General features: G+C 47.6%; 1 protein-coding gene across 2 annotated transcripts; it reads left to right on the forward strand.

The window, feature by feature from the left end:
• Positions 1–801: 801 nt before the first annotated feature.
• Positions 802–16451, forward strand: Nsfl1c (NSFL1 cofactor). Of its 2 annotated transcripts, XM_042694630.1 has the most exons (10): positions 802–1029; positions 3041–3138; positions 5719–5793; positions 7826–7831; positions 8399–8564; positions 9159–9251; positions 10924–11033; positions 11866–12003; positions 14505–14669; positions 16046–16451. In XM_042694630.1, the coding sequence occupies exons 1-10, from the start codon at positions 925–927 to the stop codon at positions 16206–16208; spliced, it is 1119 nt and encodes a 372-aa protein (XP_042550564.1). In that variant the 5' UTR covers positions 802–924; the 3' UTR covers positions 16209–16451. The 2 variants fall into 2 exon arrangements, with proteins under 2 accessions (XP_042550564.1, XP_042550565.1); XM_042694631.1 differs by lacking the exon at positions 7826–7831.
• The last annotated feature ends 5577 nt before the right edge of the window (positions 16452–22028 follow it).

Here is a 22028-nt window from a genome sequence, read left to right on the forward strand (position 1 = left end):
ATGGAAGGATTGTGCACATTGTAGTGAGATGTGGGTGCTTCTCCCTAGAATGTACATAATAAAGGGGGCAGAAACTTTTTTTCGGGGGGGTGGGGGGGGAAGGGGGTCCGGTCATGGGGCCTGAACTCTGGGCCTGGGCACTGTCCCTCAGCTCTTCAGCTCAAGGCTAGCGCTCTACCACTTGAGCCACAGCGCCACTTCCGGCTTTTTTTTTTTTTTTTGCTTATGTGGTGCTGAGGAATCGAACCCAGGGCCTCAGGCATGCAAGGCAAGTGCTCTACCACTGAGCCACCTTCCCAGCCCCGGGGCAGAAATTTTTTTGGTTGGTATTGGGGTTTGAACTCAGGGCCTCTAGCTTGGCTGGTGTTCCACCATTTGAGCAATACCTCTAGTAAGGTATTGGGTTGATTATTTTGGAGATCTAGTCTCATGGACTTTTCTGCCCGGGCTGGCTTTGAACCTCCAGTCCAGATCTCAGCCTCCTAGGTAGCTAGGATTACAGACCATGAGGCCCCAGCACCTGGCTAAGGATTTTGTTTTGGGCCTTACCTTATCCACAGCCTTGAATAAGCATCAGGCCATAACTCTCCGGAAATACTTTAACAAGGATACAGGTGAACGAAATTTAATGAAATGAGGGGATGCGTCACGGGTAATGATCCATCTGACTCTTCCAGGGCCTTTCAATCCACAGGTTTTACTCCCACTGTCGCCGTTGGGCTGCGGTTCGGGTTTCGGCCGCCAGAGGGCGCGGAGAGGCGAGGTTTCCCACCCGGAAGGCTTTTCGTGAGGCACCGCGCGGGGCGGGGCCTGCGGGGCGGGGCCTGAGGAGCCGGGTCGAGCAGAGCAGCGAGTGGAACGCAGAGGCGGGGCTGGGGCTGTGCAGCGGCAGCCGGAGCGGTTTCAGGAGCGCACGGGGCGAAGATGGCGGCGGAGCGGCAGGACGCGCTGAGGGAGTTCGTGGCGGTGACGGGCGCTGAGGAGGACCGGGCCCGCTTCTTCCTCGAGTCGGCCGGCTGGGACTTGCAGGTTCGCGCCGCGAGGCGGGCCGCGTCGGGCGGGCCGGGGGGCTGCGGGACTCGGGCGGCGGGGACCCGGGGCGGCCGAAGCGCACCGTCATCCCTGCGGGGCCGGGGCCCGACCCAGGCCTCAGGGTCCCGGGGCCGCTGGGCCTCGCGTCGCGGGCTCGACTCGGGGCGGCCGAGGGACGCGGGCCGGCCACCGGGGGCGGCCCCGCGGGGCCTCGGGGCGCTGCGGCAGCCCGCGTGGAGCGGGGTCGCCGGGGGGCGTGGCGGTGGCACCCGGGCCTGCTGTCGGCCCGCCCGAGGCCGAGCTGCCCAGCCTGCCGGGGAGGGGAGTCCCGGCCCCGGCGGCGACCCACGCCCCTGCCTACCCACCCACCACGGGAGAGATGGCTTACCTGTAAAATAGGAGTCTCGTGGAATTTCCTGTCCAGCTTACTGGCATGTGGTCTTTCAAGGCTGGGGGATGAGCTAGGACACAAAACCAACGTCCTTATCCGGGTGCGGGTGGCTCACGCCTGTAATCCTAGCTACTTAGGCTGAAATCCGGAGGTTGGAGATTCAAAGCCAGCCTGGGCACGTACTTCGCGTTCACTGCATACTTGATTAAGAAGAGGAGGTGAGCTGTGGGAGGCCGGGATTCAACCATTACACACTGGTGAATCGTCACTACCTAAAACAATACCTGTAAGAAACACTCGATAATTAATAGCAGACAGGATTGCTTAGGTAGGTGGTGATAGTGGTGGTGATGATGATGATGACTAATGTTTATTGAGCATCTGCTATGAACCAGACACTGTTCAGTTCTACCTCTATAGCGAAGGTTTAAGGAGGTTAAGTAACTCGCTCAAGGCCTCGCTAACTACTAATCAGTCAGGTAAACACCAGCCCTGTTGTAAGGTTGAGGAATTGGAAACTCAAAAGGGCAGGGGCAGTGTCCTAGGTCAACACAGCCAAGAATGAGTAGGGTGTGGTATTCAAACTAGATCTTGACTTCAAAATTGGAATTGCTTCCCAAATCTGAGTTAAATATGGTTTCACATGCTTTTATAAGTAGTGTAAAACCGGTGTGCTGGACAGAAGTAAAACTAGAATGAAGTCTCCTAAAAGCATATTGTGTTCTATATTCAGCAGGTTATCTGCTCCCTTCTCCTCGCCCTACAGGTGGACAAACAGGCCCATGCATGTAGTGGGACTTACCTAACCTGGACAGCTAGGGCCTGAATGTTGGGTCAGTACAAGTCCCAAGACAGAACACTACCTTCTGATTGTGTCCTCCGACAGCTCACTGCCTCCAGTGTAGCAGAATCTCATCTCACCTTACTACAAGAGCTGTGTCTTTTCACTCCATTGCTCTTTTATCTCCAAGCAGAATATGTAATTAGTAAATGTCTATCTTTGAGTTGGTGAGAGAGACAGAAACAGCCAAAGTATTCCTATATTCCTTCAGGATATATAGAGCTAAGACATAGAGAGGCATATCATTGTAATGAGTCATCTAATATTCAGGGTTGGTAGGATAAATGTTCCTATTCTACAGGTAAACTGGGCTTCAGAAACCGTGACCCATAGTTTCTGATTTTTGACTAGAAAAACTTAAGGACGAGTCTGAGCATACTGCCCAGAGTGGAACCTGGCTCCACTCTTTACTAACTGTAGCTTGGGCAATTTTCTTAACCTTCTCGTTGTTTCTCTATCAACTGTAGAATGAAACAGGAGTACTAATTGCATGGAGTTCTGTGGGGATTAAATGAATGAGTCCATGTAGAGTGTTTTGAATAACCTAGCACATCAATAAACACCCAATAAATAGATAGATTTTACTTCAGAAGAATGTCTTTCACCTCACTCTTACCTTTTCTCTCCCCTTAATGGGTAGAATTTGACTAACAGTTGGCTAATTATGTTTCTGCCTAATTCTTTGTGGTCCTGGTTATAAGTCCTTTGTGCTCAAAGTAATATGTATTAGGTGAAAGACTGTTGAAGGGTCCCAAGGTACTACCTTTCTGTTTCAGATTGCACTAGCGAGCTTTTATGAGGACGGAGGGGATGATGACATTGTGACCATTTCACAGGCAGCCCCCAGTTCAGTGTCCAGAGGCACTGCCCCCAGGTAAGGGCCAACTTCAGTTGCTGTTACATTAGTGTTTCCAGCAGTGATGAGGAACTCTGTTCTGATTTGATTAGGTTAGCCCTGCTTGTATGAAGCAGGAAGTTCCTGGGTGTGGTTATGGTTTAATTCTGGGAGGAAGACCAGGACTTACTTTTAAGGTTCTGGGGGGACCTTTCACTTACAGATCATGAAGAGTGGCTACTACATTTCTGTAAGGAGTCATCTAATATTCAGGGTTGGTAGGATAGATTTTCCCATTATACAGGTAAAAACTGGGCTTGAGAAACTGAGCGACCCATGGGCTGGGAAGGTGGCTCAGTGGTAGAGAGCTTGCCTTGCATGCCTGAGGCCCTGGGTTCGATTCCTCAGCACCACATAAGCAAAAAGAAAAAAGGCGGAAGTGGCACTTTGGCTCAAGTGGTAGAGCACTAGCCTTGAGCTGAAGAGCTGAGGGACAGTGCCCAGGCCCAGAGTTCAGGCCCCACGACAGGACCAAAAAAAAAGAAACTGAGCAACCCATAGTTTTTTTGAGTAAGAGCCAAAGGCAGTCCTTTGGAGGTGCTATAGAGGTAAAAAGTTAGGGCTGGTGAGTACGAACTTCATTTGTGGTTTAGGATGCCTGCTACCCTGTAAAGAATCCCGTACAAATAAATTTGTATGACCAACCCTTATTAGATGAGTTTTATTAATCTTTGGGATTTTTTTTTTTTTTTACTTCACTTTTCCTGACCTCTGCCTCCCATGGAGATCACTATTGATCTATAGTATAGAACAGTGCTAGTCTTCCTGCAGACAAGCAGGACCTCCAACAGATGTCTGAACTTGGGATATCCCGCCTTGCTTCAGCCCATTATTTCTTGGGCATATGTTTTAGCAGAGAAGGGGTGTGTGTGTGTGTGTCTGTGTGTGTGTGTCTGTGTGTGTGTCTGTGTCTGTGTGTCTGTGTGTGTGTCTGTGAGTGTGTGAGTGTGTGTCTGTGTGTGTGTGTCTGTGTGTGCGTGTGTGTGTGTGTCTGTGTGCGTGTGTCTGTGTGTGTTCGATATGTTTTAGCCACAGAGAGAAGGGGGGTGTGCCTGACCTCACACTGTTGCTCAGCTTTTACCACTCAAAGCTGCCACTCATCACTTGAGCCACACTTTCACTAGTGGCTTTTTGCTGGCTAGTTGAGATAAGAATATCTTAGATTTGTCTGATTTTGAATGGTGATCCTCAGATCTCAGTTGAAACTTAGTCTCTAATACCAGTCACTTGCTTACTTCTCTCTTCCAGTAATCCCAAAGTCCTGTCATGGCAGTAATTTATTAGAGAAAGGGCAGGCCCAAGAGCCTGGTTGCCCAGGTTCAAATCCAACTCTGCCACCACAGTTTTGTGATCTTGGGGAGTTTCCTTACTTCAGTTGTTCAGCTTTCCTGAAAATGGTAATCTGCCACATGGCAAATGACATGAATTAATACTTACAAAGCACTTAGTACTGTGTGTCTTGTGAAGGAGATACAATTTAACATTAATCCTGGAAGGAGCAAGAGACTGGACACACATTCAGACCTAAAGACCTTGCCTTATCACTTTGGTCATACCTTAGATTTGGTGGTGATCTTGGATAAAGCCAAAACAAAGGAGTGGGGAGGACGTAATTGCTTTTTGCCCTGTCTACAAGGAACTGACTCCATTCTCAGGAGAGGTGAAGCAGGTTAAGGCTGCTGATCTCTCTCTATTCCCTGTGCCATCTTCTCACCATTTTTTCAAGTTGTTACTGCTTCTGCAGAACAGTACCCAGTCAGCAAGCTCCTCCTTCGAATGGAGCGTCTGGCCCCCTAAGAAGAGAGTAGAAAGGGCAGGAGAAGATGTTTAGATTACCTGAAACTGTAGGTGTGCATGTATATATCACATTGATTGATCTCTCTTCCTTGACTCTTGGTCCTGCTTTCACTGTGATGTTCTCTCGTCTCATTTGCATATGCAGCTTTCTGTGAGGCTATACTTACTGTCCCCTTTCCTCCCTAGCCCTACCACCTTTCACCCACCCAATTGCTTGCCTGCCATCCAAACATGATGTTTTTCTGATGTGTCCCCTCTCAACACAACCCTGAATAAGAGATTTGAGAATCTTAGTGTCCATGAGACCTGGTGTATTTCCTCTGTGACCGCTCCTATTCCTGAGCATTACAGTGGATAGCTGCCTGGCCACCTGTGACCACCAGCCTGTGAGAACTGTGCTGGGTTTCAGTTCCAGTAGTCAGTTCAGTCCCAGGCATATAAGCATTTCATCAGGACTTAAAACTAGTTAGTGGTAAACAAGTGATCAGAGGCTACCCCATTTCACCACTCCTAGAACAGCCCAGATGCTACTGCACCTCAGCACTTTCTAACGTATGCTCGCTCAGTCCTCGGGACTCAAAGAAATAAATGCCACATCATTTTGGTTATAAACTTAGGGGGCTTTGCCTTCCAAACACATGCTCTTCTCACCCACCAGCTCACACAGATTCTTACCCTTAGTATCCTCATTTAGTAGCTAACAATGGACATTACCTTTCTTTTAACTCTTCCTGAAATAATTTTGTTCCTTTCTGTCTCTAGTGATAATAGGGTGACCTCCTTCAGAGACCTTATTCATGACCAAGATGAAGACGAGGAAGAAGAGGAGGGCCAGAGGTAAGTCTGTTGGGAGCCCTCAGGAAGTCCACAGTAGTACCTTAATGGCCTAGAACAGGACATGGAACATGTGCTGTTACAGTTGGCCATTGCTACTGTAGGAGCGATACACTACTAGTCGCTGCAGCTTACTTGTGATCCCCGTCCCTGTGCTTGTTTTATTTTGTCATGTTCTCAGTTGGTTTGTTTTAGGGTTTTTGGGGGGGTTGTTTTTAGTTGCTAAAATACAGAGAAATATTATTCATGGAAACCAGTAAGAAAGGAGAAGTCATTCCACAACCCAGACATAAGCTTGTGTTTATACTTTTGGTGTATTTCTTTCTAGCTTTTACTTTTTAAAATTATTTGTATATGTTCGTGCACTCCACTCCTGCAGCTTGAAATTAGGGCCTGAATACTGTTCTGAGCTTTTGTGCTCAAGGCTAGCACTTACTTGAACCATAGCTCCGTTTCCAACTTTTTTGATAGTTAATTGGAGATATGTGTCTCATGGAGTTTCCTGCCAGGCTGGCTTTGAGCCACAATCCTTGTATCTTAGCCTCCTGAGTAGCTAGGATTGCAGGCATGAACCACTGGCACTTTTTTATAGGATAAAACAATACAAAAGTAGAATAATAGCCTTATAAATATACATTCCCCCAACACACCCGTACTGTTTTTATTTGTAGGAACATCATAATAAAATTTATGTTTACTGTGGAAAGTATAGTTTAGTATAATGGAAAAGTAACATTCACTTACAGTTTAGTAACTGTAGTTAATATTTGGTATATTCTCATTCTACCTTTGTTCTATGTATAAATACACTTGGTTTTATATGCTGGGTGTAATTACATGATAAAAATATTTTTTGTAGCCAGCCACTGTGGCTCACACCTGTAATCCTAGCTACTCAGGAGGCTGAGATCTGAGGATCACTGTTCAAAGCCAGCCCAGGCAGAAAGTCCATGAGCCTCTATAACTCCAATTAATCACCAAAAAACCAGAAGTAGCATTGTAGCTCAAAGTGGTAGAGTGCTAGCCTTGAGCAGAAAAGCTCAGGGACAGTGCCAAGGACCTGAGTTCAAGCCCCATAATCAACAAATACTTTTTTTCTCCCCTTTGGCTGGATAATACTCCATAAACATTCTCAGTAGCTATAATAATAATTCATCAAACAGGATGTCCAGCATTTAGGTAAGTTTTAAAATTTGACTAAAGACCTTTTAGTCTATCAGGTAGAATAGTATCTAATAGGATTGAACGAGAACAAACTGGTTATGGCTTCATTTCATGGGTTTGGGTTCTTGTCTGTCTTGTTCTGTCCAGCATTCTTTGGGACCATAATACTATAATCATTGGAAATGGATTTATCTCACAGTGGTCAGTGTATGAAAAGTGGGCAGAGAAATTACATGTGTTCTCTGTTTGCATCCATATGGTAGACTTCACACTACCTCAGGAATATATAATAGGAATGTATTTTAACGTTTTACACTCCTTGGGTGAAAGGCATTATCATCAAGTAGGTGAACGTCCACCTCCAAGTGACCTTCTCCACCTTTTGCCAGGCCACATTCTCCAACCTATGACCCCCTCTTGGTTCACAGTCCCATCTTGAAACAACTCTCACTCTCGTCTCTGTCTGGGCCCAAGCTTTGCCAAATTGAAGGAATTGGAGATCGACTATTACAAGTTTTACTCTCCCCACTAGGGCATCTACTGTTGACTTAGCACTAGCAGACACCAAGAGTGATAGGAGGCAATTAGTTATATGACAGCTCAGTCTCAGACCCAGGCGAAGTCCTAACTATGTCTCAAACCAGTCTTAGCCTATTACAGCACCCAGTGTGGTGTTGAGTCTTGTATTTGAGTGGGAACTTTCCTGCCTTCTCAATACTGTCTCCTCCAGGCACTCAGTATGTCACAGAATGGCAGTGGGTAGTGAGTCTCGCAAGGGCTCTTAGTATTGTCACACTGCCTCACATGTACATTCCTCTGCTTATTCTTTTGCATCCATCTGCTGATTTGAACTTGACGACCTTCACTTAAGGAGCAGGTAGGTAGGGCATGTGAAATCCTTCCCATGTCAAAGAAAGGAGAGTGTTCATAGCAGATGACATAGTGGTAGAGCCAGGACTTGAGCCTAGCTGCTTGTATTAACTATTCCACTGCCACCATTGATCCAGAGCTGCTAGGGTAGCTGCTTCTGACTAGGGCCTCATTTGCTGTCCCTGGAGAAGTGCTGGCCTCCAGATGGATGGTCCCCACTGGTACTCTCCTGAGCTAACATGCTGATATGCGTGCCTGGAATGCCTTTCTCCATCCTTCATCTCATAATCTCATCTTAGACTAGCCTAGTAGATACTCTCTTGGCAGCTTTGGCAGTCTTTCCATGCTCATTGTGCCCAGAGACTTTACTGACTTCATGGCTGCTCACATTGCATTGTGCCTGCCTCCCTCCTTAACATGTGTATCCAGCTAGCTGGTAACTTCCTTGAAGATGAGCATCGTACCCTTTGCTTCAATGTGCCCTTGCCCAAAACTTGGTGCATGTGCTATTCATTTCCTAAGTGCATTTGGTTGCTGTTCATGTTTTGGTGTTAGAAGTCTGTTTTCTACACAGGTTTTATGCTGGGGGATCAGAGAGAAGTGGACAGCAGATTGTCGGCCCTCCCAGGAAGAAAAGTCCCAATGAGCTGGTGGATGATCTCTTTAAAGGTGCCAAGGAGCACGGAGCCGTAGCTGTGGAGCGAGTGACCAAGAGCCCTGGAGAGACCAGTAAACCAAGAGTGAGATAGGAGTCATTGTCTGTGCCCATACCACTCAGTTCCTAGGAAGGCTACTTCGAGCCAAGGACTGATTTGTCTGTTTTCTCATGTGTTCACTGGTTTCCTATGTAGAAGATGGGTCGTTTCTTTCACCCTTTTACAGGGAAACACAGTTAAGGGCAAAATTTCTAAATCTGTGACCTAAGTCCAGAAAAGGTCCTGAAAACATGTTTGCTTTGTCCTACTCATTATGATTAATTCAGTGAATGCTTTGCTTCATTTTGTTTGAATTGAAGTAATCACTACCAATTTATATGTAAAATCTGAGTATTTGATGTTGGTAAAATATAAAAGTCTTTAGTGTTGTACCCAAATTCTTCCATGGCCATAATTAACTGTTACTTAGTGGCAGGTATTTCCTTTAGCTGGGCATCTTTGCTGTTTGCAGCTTTCACCCCAGTCCTGGCCACTTGATTCATTTACCATACTCCTGGCCTTAAGGCCCCTTGAGTTTGATTTCCACTGGTCAGGATCCTCGTTCTCTTTCCTCACTTAAAATGCATCACCGTATGAGTGATAAGCACCACCATATGTTCATGAACTCTTCTTTGACAGCCATTTGCAGGGGGTGGCTACCGCCTTGGGGCAGCACCAGAGGAAGAGTCTGCCTACGTGGCAGGAGAAAGGCGGCGGCATTCCAGCCAAGATGTGAGTGGGCCCCTCCCTTTGGTAAAGAAGCAGTGGCTTGTGCATGAACCAGTGACCTCTGAGAGAGGCCTACAGAAACTGTTCTTGCTATGGTCTCAACAGGGGCAGTCCAGGGAAGGCTAAGGCATCTAATCTGCTGTGGGAGGGTGTGGTGTGGCTGGTGAAATGGGGTGGGGAAGGTACAGATAAATGAAGGTTTCTGAGCATTCCACAGGTCTCAGGCAGAGGGACAGTGTATGGTATGGGCCTGGTTGAAGAACTTGACATTCAGAACACCAGATTAGGCCTAAAACACTTTTTGTTCATCTGTTTTCCTAATGTCCAGGACTTTTTTCCTGTGGAAGTACATAAGGTCTCTCCTCTTACAAGTGCAATCATACTGTAAAAAAATTTTTTTTTTGTGCCGGTTCTGGGGCTTGAAATCAGGGCTTGATCACTGTCCTTAGCTTTTTCCTCAAGGCTAGTGTTTTACTACTGGAACCACGGATCTCGCCTTTTTTTAAATTTTAACAGTTAATTAGAAATAAGAGCTTTGCGGACTTTCCTATCTGGACTGGATTCAAACCTAGATCCTCAGAGCTCAGCCTCTTGAGTAGCTAGGATTACAGGCAGGAGCCACTGGTGCCCAACTAATTTTGAATCTTTTTAAAAAAATACTTTGGGGATTTATTCCAAAGTAAAAGGAAATAGGCTGAAAACAAATCTTACTCCCTTGTGGCAGCAGCTACCAGGGTTGTTAACGGAAATTGTAGGTACCTTTTCTTTTTTATTTTTTTTATTATTATGAAGGTGATGTACAGAGGGGTTACGTACAGTTACATAAGTCAGGTAAAGAGTATATATTTCTGGGGTTGGGAAGGTGGCTCAGTGGTAGAATGCTTGCCTTGCATGCATGAGGCCATGGGTTCGATTCCTCAATACCACATAAGCAGAAAAAGCTGGAAGTGATGCTGTGGCTCAAGCGGTAGAGCGCTAGCCTTCAGCTGAAGAGCTGAGGGACAGTGCCCAGGCCCAAAGTTCAGGCCCCGCAACTGGGAAAAAAAAAAAAGTATTATTTCTTTTGGGACAGTACCATCCCCTTCCCTTGCTCTTGCCCAGTTTTTCCCTCCCATCCCCACCCACAGGTTGAATAGTTCCTTTTCAACATAGTGTCTAGTGAGTACCATTGTACATTCCTAGCTGGGCTGACTTTGAACCACAATCCTCAGATCTCAGCTTCCTGAGTATCTAGGATTACAGGCATGAGCCACTGGCACCCGGCTGTAGGTACCATTTTTAATGACTGAAAATAGCCTAGGAGTAGTCTGGCTATGGCAGATGAGTAGAGTACTAGCTGCATACATGGACTGGCAGCCCTACAGATAAGGGAACCGTAGCTTTGATTGGGGCACCCACTCACAGCCACCCAGCTAGCAAGTCCCAGTGAAGACACAAACCCAGGTCTTCATAAAGCAGTGCCAGTGCTCCTCAACTGTACCACATTCCTTCCTATTCTCAGCTAGTGCTGGTTGGTGGGGTGGTCATGTTTCATTTGCATGCATGTGTATATTCGTATGTATGCTTGCCTATTAGTGTTTGAATGCTGCATAGCTGATAATAGTTTGTAAGTTCAAGTTGATGGGTTGTCAGGTTCCTGTCATTACATTAATGGCTCTCACTGCCGTCGTCACAGGTTCATATTGTGCTGAAGCTCTGGAAAAGTGGATTCAGCCTGGATAATGGTGAACTCCGGAGCTACCAAGACCCATCCAATGCCCAGTTTCTGGAGTCTATCCGCAGAGGGTGAGCAGAAAGGCCTTCTTTTTTGTCTTGAGTTAGTGAATGTCATGGCAAGTAGGAAGAGAGAAGCTGAACATTTATCATAAGGTTTTTGAGTTAGTACAGTCAAATACATATTCATGGGCCAGTTTCAGAAACTTTATTCCTATCGGTCATGGGGCTTGAACTCTGGGCCTGAGCCCTGTCCCTCAGATCTTCAGCTCAAGGCTAGCACTTTACCAGTTGAGCCACAGCAACCACTTCTGGTTTTCTGGTGGTTTATTGGAGATAAGAGTCTCATGGACTTTCCTGCCCAGGCTGGCTTTGAATCATGATCTTCAGATCCTCCTGAGTAGCTAGGATTACAGGTGTAGCCATGGCACCTGGCTTAGTTTCACAAACTTTGTGTCCATTTTTCCCTTTGGACCTAGAGCCAAGTGGCAAAGTAAGAAGTATTTGCTGTGGTGGAACAGGAAAGAGAGAAATGGAGCCTCTCCATGACTGGCTAGCAGTAACTTCCCTCTAGAACAGAGTTTTCCCCTTTCTGGCATTTTTCCATCCTCACTGTGAACCCCAGCATTGCTTTTTTTTTTTTTTTTGGCTGGTACTAGGTCTTGAACTCAGGACCTAGGCACTGTCCCTGATCCTCTTTGTGTTCAAAACTAGTACTCTACCATTTGAGCCACAGCACTACTTCTGGCTTTTTCTGAGTAGTTTACTGGGAGATAGACATCTCACAGACTTTTCTGCCTGGGCTGGCTTCAAACCGCAATTCTCAGATCTCAGCCTCATAAGTAGGTAGGATTACAGGCGTGAGTCACTAGTACCCAACCTAACGTTACCTTTTGTCTCACAGGGAGGTGCCGGCAGAGCTGCGGAGGTTAGCTCATGGTGGGCAGGTGAACTTAGACATGGAGGACCATCGGGATGAGGACTTTGTGAAACCCAAAGGAGCCTTCAAAGCCTTCACTGGAGAGGGCCAGAAACTGGGCAGGTAAGAACATGGCTTGAGTTGTGTTGTTTCTGCGTGTTACAGTGCTTCCATTCTGGCAGGAGTTAACTTGACAGTTGGAAAAACTTCACCTGTTTGCCAACACCAAGAATACACTTGAGGGTGAGGACACTGCTTCTGGGTGAGACTTGGTTGCTTGCCAGGCCTTCTGCAGTGGTTGTTTTTGTGAAGGACATGGCTGAGTCCCAGAATTGTAATTGGGACAGTTTATTCCATTGTGAAGACAATTAGCACTTTGTTGACTGAAGCTCTTGTTGTGAGAAAGGCTGGTTTCCCGTGACTCAGTGTTTGCAAGGAGACTGCTGGTTGTGGAAGTCACCTCTGACTTTCTTGCTTCTGGGTGGATCGTCCTTACTGCGGCAGATAGCCAAGTCTTTGGGGAGACCACCAGTTCTTTGGGGAGACCAGTGGCCCGGAGGGACAGTATTCAAGAAGACCAGACTTAGTCCTGTCCTTGGTGTGTCCTACCAAATGAATAGAGTGCTGGTGCTCTTACTGAGGAAGCAGAAGCTCAGTGTGTCAGCTCTGCTCCTCTTCTCCCCATCCCCGCACAGGCTGGGAGCAACTCTCAGAAGGTGCTATGATGGTCATAGGTAGTTGGGAGCACCTCAGTGATTTGGGTCTCAGATTCACGTAAATAAAACAAGACAAGATCTTGGATAATGACAGCAAGCAGCTATTTGAGGGCTTGCTGCTATGTACAGAAAGAAACATTTCCATGTATTTATCTCCTTTAATCCTGTTTTTTCCCCATTCTGCAAGTAAGGACTGAGGCACAGTCAATGTCTAGCCTTGTCAGGGGTCAGATTGCTGGTAGTGCTGAGCTAGGCTCCCCGGCTGCTCTTGTTGGCCATTCTGTGTGTGGGTCTTCTGGATGTTCTTGCACAGCCTCTTGGTGCCTCTATTATATGCTGGGGTGGTATGTACTTTCAGTGTTTCCTCTACTGTCTTGGAGATTTTACTTTTTAATTGATGAGTTTTCTGGAATTCTGTCCTACTACCCTTCAGATCAATACTGGGTTCTTAGGCAAGATGTTTCTTGTGTTTTGAAACAAGGTCTTAACTGTGTTACAGTGCAGGGTAGCCTCAAACTCACTATGTAGCTCAGGTTGGCCTCAAACCTAACCACTAATGCTAGTATTATAGCTGTGGTGCCTTACAAATAGCTATTGGGCTCATTGTGCCATCCCACCTCCCCTTGTAAAAGAAATGGTAGGTGAGAGCACCACAGCCAGGTCTGTGCATCGGGCTTTCCTTGGCCTCACAGGGGTGAGAGCAGCTCTGCTGGAAAGGGAGGCCCATAACGTTCAGCATGAAGGACTTCCTCCGTGTCTGCTCCTTTGCCAGGCCCTCTGCCCGTGTCCTCTCTCTGATCCTCCCAGCCAAACAGCTTGTTTTGTATAAAAACACAGAAGCCTTAGAAGTTGTGTGACTTGCTCTAGGCCACTCTGCTACTTCAGTGGTGGAGCTTGGGCCAAATGGCTGGCAGTACCACTACAAAGGTTAGTGGTGGCCGCCACTCATTGGGCAGCCTGCTCTGAAAGGTATGCAAGGTGAGGACTAGATCTCTATTTACAATAGAGGAAGGGTGAGGTGTAGGAACTACTACCATTCAGTAGAGAATTTGGGGGCAATCTGTTCACCTAACAGCCTCTCCTCTCTCAGAGGTCATCTGCTAAGAGAAAAGCTAAGAACACGGTAGCTAGGTGGTTCATAGGGGAGACTTCCAAATGGCTATAGAGAGTTGGGTAGTGTATGTGGACTTCATGTTTGTCAGCCACTCTCTGTTTTATATCATTCTCTAATCCTCACGAAAAGGGAAGTAGGTAGACTCTTCATCCTTTTAAAAGCCCCTTATTGAAGCTAAGGGAGTTTGAAGCAGTAGCTAAGAGCACACAGCTAGTTGGTGGTCTTAGGTCCTGGTCTGATCGTAAGATCTGAGCTGTAAGCTGGCAGATCTCCATTTGTTGTATAATTAATACATACACAACTTGGCCCTTAATTAGTCCCCAGGAATTCTTGTCCCCTCACCCCCATGGTTGGCACATAAGTATGCAGTCTACACTATGGGATGCCACCCTGAAGAGTGCATCACAACCAGTCACCTGCAAAGCTGTGTTAAGGCTGCCGAGGCCACAGGCTTGGACCCTTCAATCACTTCATGGAGCCTGGACTTATCTTGGTCCCCTGGGCCCTTCAGCCTCATGGCCTGTTCTCTGCCACCCCAGACCCTTGATCAGGTGGAGACACTAAGGAAGAAAGGAAGTTAAGAGCTGACCCAAGGCTCCTCCTGAGGAAGCAGTTCTAACAAGTGACTCAGGGGTGAGGGAAATTCTTCTGGGTTCCATCTGTCTGCTTCAAGTCATTATGTGGCTCACCAAACAGGGTCATGTGCAGGACAGCCATTCAGTAAACATCAGAGTAAGGGCTGCCTGCCGGGGTCTGGTTTTTGCTCCTGACCTGATGTGCTCCCTTTTTCTCAGCACTGCCCCCCAGGTGTTGAATACCAGCTCTCCAGCCCAGCAGGCAGAGAATGAAGCCAAAGCAAGTTCTTCCATCTCAATTAACGAGTCAGAGCCCACCACAAACATCCAAATCCGGCTTGCCGACGGAGGGCGGCTGGTGCAGAAATTTAACCACAGCCACAGGTACCTTGTGTTTTCTGGCCTAGCTGATGCTAGCAGTGTCTCTGGCACAGGTGTGGGAAGTTGGTATGGGTAATTTGTGCTTTTCCTGAGCAGTGGGGTGGAATGTCTGCAGGTCTGAAGCCCATGGTACCAGTCCCCACTCACCCATCACAGTAGCCAAGGACTGCTCTTCCCTCCTGTGGGTCTCATTCTTCATCTCAGGTTCAAGCCCTGAACTCTGTCCAAAACAAATCTTAGGCTAAAGCCCAGGTACCAGTGAGACCTAATTAGAGCTGCTATAGCTGACAGGGGAGAGGAAATACAGTGCCCACACTTAACCAGCTGACTTTCTCTCACATCCTCCCTTCAGGGGCCTTTGGAAACCACTAGATTATAAGTTTTTCCTGGAATTGGTCTTTGAGAATCCTGCTGTGTTGTCCCAGGCCATCTGAGGTGGTCAAGGCAAACTGCTTCCTCTGTTTTAAAGATAGGGAAACTGAGGCACCAAGAAGTAAAGAGACTGGTGTTTTTTAGAGGGCCGTTGCCTGTGAAGGCAACTCCTTTCTCTAGAACAGAATAGAGTGGCTAAGCTTCATCAGTTGTGAGCTAACCAAGCCAGGACCTATGTGTGGGCCAGTGACAGGTTTCACAGCTGTTACGTGTTAGCCAGGCTCAGGGTAAAGGTATGAAACAAGATAGGGATGAGGCCAGGAGCACAAGGAGGCCTACTGGACTTTTTCTAAAGGGGTGACATGACCCAGCTCACTGACCTGAGATGCTGCCTCACTCATCACCCAGCATGGCTGCTGCTCACCCGAGGTGCAGCCTGTACAGAGTGGAGGAGGGAGAGAGCAGGACTACATTCCATACATTGTACAAAAGCAAGAGGCTGTTGGAGGGAGGTGGCTATCCTGCCATTGCAAAATTGAGGTCATAGGCACCTTGGTAGATAAAGGGATTCCTGGACAGCTTGCTGTCATTGTCCTGTGCCATTCTGGTCTACTGAAAGAGACAGTAGTCAATGATTGCCTGGAATTGTTTGCTTCCAATTCAGTGCCCTAGAACAGGGGAAATGCTGCCCTGTGGAAGTGTGGTCAAGATTAGAGGAAAGGAGACAGGGCTTACAGATCTGCACAGCAGAGGGTAGCTTGATGAAGCACTAAGTAAAATGAGAGAAGAGAGAATGAAGGAAGGAGGCCTTGGACACAGTAGGAAGTTGGGAGCTTTCCACATGGGAGTGTGGCTAGTCTGTGATGCTTTCTGGTGACAGCTTTGCCAGCTCTGGAGGAGTAGGCAGAGAGGGGGCTTTGTAGGTAGTCATCCTTCCTCCCCAGGGTGGGAGCTGTGGGCATCAGCAAAGGACTCTGTTCACTGCTTCCCATTTACCCCTTCTCCAGGATCAGCGACATCCGGCTCTTCATTGTGGATGCCCGGCCAGCCATGGCTGCCACCAGCTTTGTCCTCATGACTACCTTCCCCAACAAAGAGCTGGCTGACGAGAGCCAGACCCTGAAGGAAGCCAACTTGCTCAATGCTGTCATCGTGCAGCGGTTAACATAACTGCCCGGCCAGCCTCCCCTCTCTCCTGTGTTTCCCATGGCCAGCAACCATGCCTGTGGGGACACCCTCCTGCCCCTCCTGCATACCCAGCAGTCCAGTGCCACGTCTCCTCCGTAGCTCTGGGTTCTTAGACTTTGGTTGGACATTTGTTTTTTTTTTTTTTCCTTAGTTGCGTTTCTCGAGTTTTTGTGATGATCAATGGACTTTAAAGAAAAAAAAATAAAAAGAACCAAAAAAACTGAAGGGCTGTCACCACATGTTGTATGAGTATCCACAGAGGCAGCTTGATAAAGTCTTGCTTATCTTGAAGATGGGGACCTTTAGCTTTTGTAAAAATCTTTAGGTGCATGCTGCTCACCTGCTGGCATAGCCTTCCACCACCCCTAAAGGTGGCTTGTGGGGATCCCCTTCCTAGGGAAGGAAGTGGGGAGATAGGGGTTGCGGCTTTGTAGCTCTCATTCCACAGGAGCACACTCCCCCTAAAGTGTGAGGGCAGACCTGGATGCACACAACCAGACACTGCTGGGCCTGCACCCGCCAAGGTACTGCCCTACCCACCCCGCCCTGTTCTCACCAGCTCTCCCTGGTGACTCAGTTGCTGTCGTTGCTTTCTGTGTACAGTTCAGCCCAGAAGAACCAAAATGCCACTGAGCTGTTCACCAGTGATCTGGGAGTGGGTGTCCTCTGCCATAGCACCTCTGTTGGTGTCTGCTAGAGCTTTCAGTCAGACAGCTGAGGTGAATGTGGCATGAGCCTTTGGCTATGGTGTATACTTTTTCTCTCCCCACTTCTGACCAGTGCCTTAGGCTGCAGTTCTGGCCTGGTAAAGACCCTCTACCTGGCAGTTTGCTTCCTTGCTCAGGTCAGGGGTGGGGAGCCTCTTTCACCTTACTGTAATGACCCAGGAGTGAATGGATCCTTGATACTTACCATGTTCCCAGCCTCCTGTCCTCAGCCATTTACTTTTCTGCATTACTCACTCCAATCCAGGACCCTGCACAGGAGTGTACTCAGCTGCAAAGACTCATCCTGAGAACAGGCCTTGGCTTGATGCTTCCAGCCCAACAGCCACAGCAATTGCCTCCCATGTTTATTGCAGCAAGGTGGAGGTGACTGGAAAAACAAAATTGTCATCTTGACTATAAAAACCAGAATAAGAGTTGGATGCCAATGAGATCTGAGGATCACAGTTTGGAGCCAGCCTGGGCAGACAAGTCTGACTCTTCATAGATAACTATCAAAAAGCTGGAAGTTGCCGGGCACTGGTGGCTCACGCCTGTAATCCTAGCTACTCAGGAGGCTGAGATCTGAGGATCGCGGTTCAAAGCCAGCCCGGGCAGGAGAGACCTTGAGACTCCTATCTCCAATAAACCACCAGAAAACCGGAAGTGGTGCTGTAGCTCAAGTGGTAGAGTACTCGCCTTGAGCTGAAGAGCTGAGGGACAGCGCCCAGGCCCAGAGTTCAAGCCCCACGACCGACAAAAAAAAAAAAAAAAAAAGCTGGAAGTGGAAGAGTACCAGCTGTGAGTGGGAAAGTTGAAGCTCCAGTACTAGCAAACATAAAAAAGACCAGGAGCCAGGTACTGGCTCACACCTATAATCCTAGCTACTCAAGAGATCGAGATCTAAGGCTGATGGTTCAAAGCCAGCCCAGGCAGAAAAGTCCACAAAACTGGAAAGGAAGCTGTGGCTTAAGGTAGTAGAGTGCTAGTCTTGAGCAAAAAAGCTCAGAGACAGCACCCAGGTCTTGAGTTCTAGTCCCACAACCAACAAATTTTTTAAAAAAGCCAGGCGTCAGTGGCTTACACCCGTAATCCCACTTTCTCAGGAGGCTGAGATCTGAGGATCGTGGTTCAACGCCAACCTGGGCAAGAAACTCTGTGAGACTATTATCTCAATAAACCACTCAGAAAATCAGAAGAGGCGCTGTGGCTCAACTGGTAGAGCACTTGCCTTGAGCTTAAGAGCTCAGGGATAGTGCCCAGGCCCAAAGTTCAAGCCGCACGACCAACAACAACAACAACAAAAAGATGAGGTTTGCATATTTTATACTGAGCTCATTGCCTTTCTAAGTGCTATAGAGCTTCCCAATGCCTCACTTGGCAGTATCAACCTAATAGCCAGGGCACAATTGCTAAGTAATAAGGTGCTGCCTGGCAGCTCCTGGAACCCATGCTCAACACACCTACTCAGGCCCTGTGTACACCCTGACCCCTGGGGGCAACTGCAGGGTTCCCACATCACAGGGCAGGGGAACAGACTCAGCCAGTGAGGGAGCCTCAAGACTGCTAGCAACCTCAGAGACTCCACAGTGCCAGGCCTCTGCCTCATACCTGGCCACTTCAAGAGCAAGAGAGGCTGCTAGAGTAGAGAGAACTGAGCATTTAGAGGAGCCCTACACCCCAGGAGTCTGTAGAATTGCAGTGTCTCCTAAGGGCCAGAAGTAAACAAAGCAGCTGGACTAGGCTGTCTTGCATCCTGCTGTAGAAATGGACTTGGATAGAGGATGGTCCTTGGGTTCCACCACTCGAGAGAAGCAAGCAGTCAGGACCTCCAGGAGAATATGAGCCAGTGCTTCTAGCAGTGGACCAAGACCTGAAGATCCTGAAGACACCCCATTGCGAGGGTCAGAGCATCTTCCCAGCCACAAGAAGCCAAGAGTTGCTTTCCTACTCCTTCACCTCTCTGGCACCCTGGGCCTTGATATGGCAGAAGCTGTACCTTTAAGAGAAGTTCCAAGTCAACTGGCATGGGAATGAGGTGTGTTTTAATTTACATAATGTATGTACAACCTAAATATATCGTTTAAGTTGGTGTTTCTTTTCTACCTCATCCATTTGAGAGACACCCTTCCCTCCCCACAATGTAGTTCTTAGGCAGCCATCCTTCCTGACTTCCTGAATATAAACCAATAATTGATGCCTACTCTAAGACATTAAATTCCACTTTTACCTGAAGCCTTGAGAAGGACAAGCTCGAGACGATCACAGCACAGTGACACAGGGAAGCATGCAGTGCTCTTGGTTGTGTCTGAAGCAGCTGTGAGCAGAATGGTTACAGGAAGAGAGAAGGGAAGGCCCCAAGAGCTCTGGACAGATGGCCAGTTCCCCAACAGGATGGCAGGGCCCAGCACAATGCCTGGCACAATAATTAGTCATCATTACTAAAAACAGTTGACCCATTCCTGTGTTTGTCCAACAAGTATCTGCGTACAACTGTTGGGTAAGTGAATTTATGAATGGTGAATAGCTAACAATAGAACATCAGCTGCCATTATAAGCCCTGGCTACATGCCAGGTTCTAGTTTGCAGTCAGGTGAAGCAATTCATTTCATCTTAACAATGGCCCTGGGAGACAGGTGTGTTAATCCTGCTTTAGAGATGAGGCAGCAGGTTGTCTGGCTCAAAGCCAAACAGACATGGATGGGATTTCAATCTGGTCCAGGGAACTACAGACCTTTTGAATAATAGTACCATGGGATATTTTCCCTGGTGGCATACCCAGCTCCTTCCTGGGGCACTGTCGGGGCAGCAGTTAATCTCCATATGTGTTCAGCCTGTATGTGAGCCCCAACTTTGCCATTTTGCCTATGTAGTTTAGCTGTGCCTCAGTTTTCATCTGAAAAAATGACATTGGTGGTAGCAACACCTGACCTCCCAGATGTTGTAAGGCATTGAAGAGGTTGAAGGGCCTCTGGTGGCCCAGAGTCCTAGAGTAGGAACAGTTGGGGAAATGGAGCCGGTGGAGATAGCAGCATCAGAGGGCACCAATGTAAGCTGGACGCAGCCATTGGATGGCTAGAGAGATGACAGTGGTCAGGCACCCGGCTGGAGGGAATAGCAACTGGGGGGGCGGGGGGCGAGAGTCTAGAGTTTTCTCTAATGACCCCATAGGGCAGGCACTACAGGAAACAATGTACTGCTCCATTACTTCCTGTGAACCCCAACAAGACTGGAATTCTCCAGCCAGACTCTCCACCCCTCAGTCCTCATGGACAGCTAAGGCCCAGTGAGCTGCCTACTGGCATCCACTCATCCATCACCCCCACCAGTCTCCTCTTCCTACCTCACATGCAGCCCTCATGGGTGACAGTTGCATTGACCCAGCCCCAGAAACCCAGGCAGATTGAAGTGGGGGTGTTCAGGTCCTGGACATAGTCCCTAGCACCTGCAGAGACGTGAAAAAGGCACATGTTCTTTAGAACACCTTAAGTCTGGTGTTTGTGGGTGTGAAGTGAGTGTGAATCTGTGTGACAGCGAGCTTCAGTGTGTGTATGTGTGAGGGTATATCTGAGGTATGTGTACCTCCCAGGCAGCTCATTGGCAGGACATGAATGTGCACAAGGGCACTCAGCGTCACACAGAGGGCTGTCACACACCTGGCCAGGTGGCTTGAGGTCACAATCAGGCAGACACAGTGTCTTTAACTCAGATAGTGTTGTTTGCAATTTCTCTTGTGATTTGCACAGCAATGAAACCCCCCCCCCCTTTTTTTTTTGTCAGTTGTGGGGCCTGAACTCTGGGCCTGGGCGCTGTCCCTCAGCTCTTTAGCTCAAGGCTAGCACTCTACCACTTGAGCCCCCTCACCACTTCTGGCTTTTTCTGCTTATGTGGTGCTGAGGAATTGAATCCAGGGCCTCACGCATTGCAAGGCAAGCAATCTACCATTGAGCCATCTTCCTAGCCCGTGTCATTGTTTTTTGAGGGATATGAGTTTATTTTTTAAAATTGTGCCACACATTGGGCTGGGTAGGTGGCTCAGTGGTAGAGCGCTTGCCTTGCATGCATGAGGCCCTAGGGTCGATTCCTCAGCACCACATAAGCAAAAAGAAAAAAGCTGGAAGTGGCACTGTGGCTCAGGTGGGAGAGTGCTAGCCTTGAGCTGAAGAGCTGAGGGACAGCACCCACGCCCAGAGTTCAGGCCCCACGACCGGACCCAAAAACAAAAAAATTGTGCCACACTGATGCTGATGACTAGTATACATATATGATCATGGCTTTTCTCTTGAGATTAATATTGTGGTGTTTCTATATACTAAAATATTTCAATAGGACTAAGACCGTTAAGAGAATAAGGATCTTAGATGAAAATGGTCACTAATGGCTCTGGTGTTCTAACTCATGGAATGAATTAATTAATACTGAGCACCTGTGAATTATGTAGTATGGAGAGCACAAGGGTCTCTTAGAACTTAAGACTAATTCTTAGAACTTAAGACTAGTTCTCAATGAACTTAAGACTTCTTTGCATATTAATCCTTTTTTTTTTTTTTTTGTCGGTGGGGCTTGAACTCTGGGCCTGAGTGCTGCCCCTCATCTCTTCAGCTCAAGGCGAGCACTCTCCCACTTGAGTCACAGTGCCACTCCCAGTTTTCTGGTGGTTAATTGAATATAAGAGTCTCATGGACTTTTCTGCATGGGCTGGTTTTGAACCGTGATCCTCAGATCTCAGCTTCCTAAGTAGCTAGGTTTACAGGCATGAGCCACTGGTGCCCTGCTGCACTTTAATCTTAATTTTTATAATTTAACTTCTGTCTACCCTGGCCACCATCATACAAGACACCTCAGATAATTTCCATACTTAACTAAATCTATTTTAGAAGAATTCTATTTTTAAAAGAACTGTAGCGGATTAGTGTACTAAGAAAAAGAAAGAGGAGGAAGAGAGGGAAAGGAAGGAAAGAAGGAAAGGAGAGAGGGAGGGAGGCAAGAAAGGAGAAAGGGAGAGAGGAAGGGACGAATGGATGGCTTGAAAGTGCAGTCTGAATTTGTTTTTTATTTTTATTTATTTTTTATTATTATAAAGGTGATGTACAAAGGA

Source organism: Dipodomys spectabilis, unplaced genomic scaffold (assembly GCF_019054845.1).
Source record: "Dipodomys spectabilis isolate Male_0828 unplaced genomic scaffold, ASM1905484v1 ptg000175l, whole genome shotgun sequence".
Taxonomy (NCBI): Eukaryota; Metazoa; Chordata; class Mammalia; order Rodentia; family Heteromyidae; genus Dipodomys; species Dipodomys spectabilis.

Excerpts from the sequence above, each read along its gene's own strand:
- Nsfl1c (XM_042694630.1), top strand. The coding sequence starts at position 925 with ATGGCGGCGGAGCGGCAGGACGCGCTGAGGGAGTTCGTGGCGGTGACG. Across the intron at positions 8,565-9,158 it reads GAGAGACCAGTAAACCAAGA|CCATTTGCAGGGGGTGGCTA; the intron begins GTGAGATAGGAG and ends CTTCTTTGACAG. Across the intron at positions 14,670-16,045 it reads AAATTTAACCACAGCCACAG|GATCAGCGACATCCGGCTCT; the intron begins GTACCTTGTGTT and ends CCCCTTCTCCAG.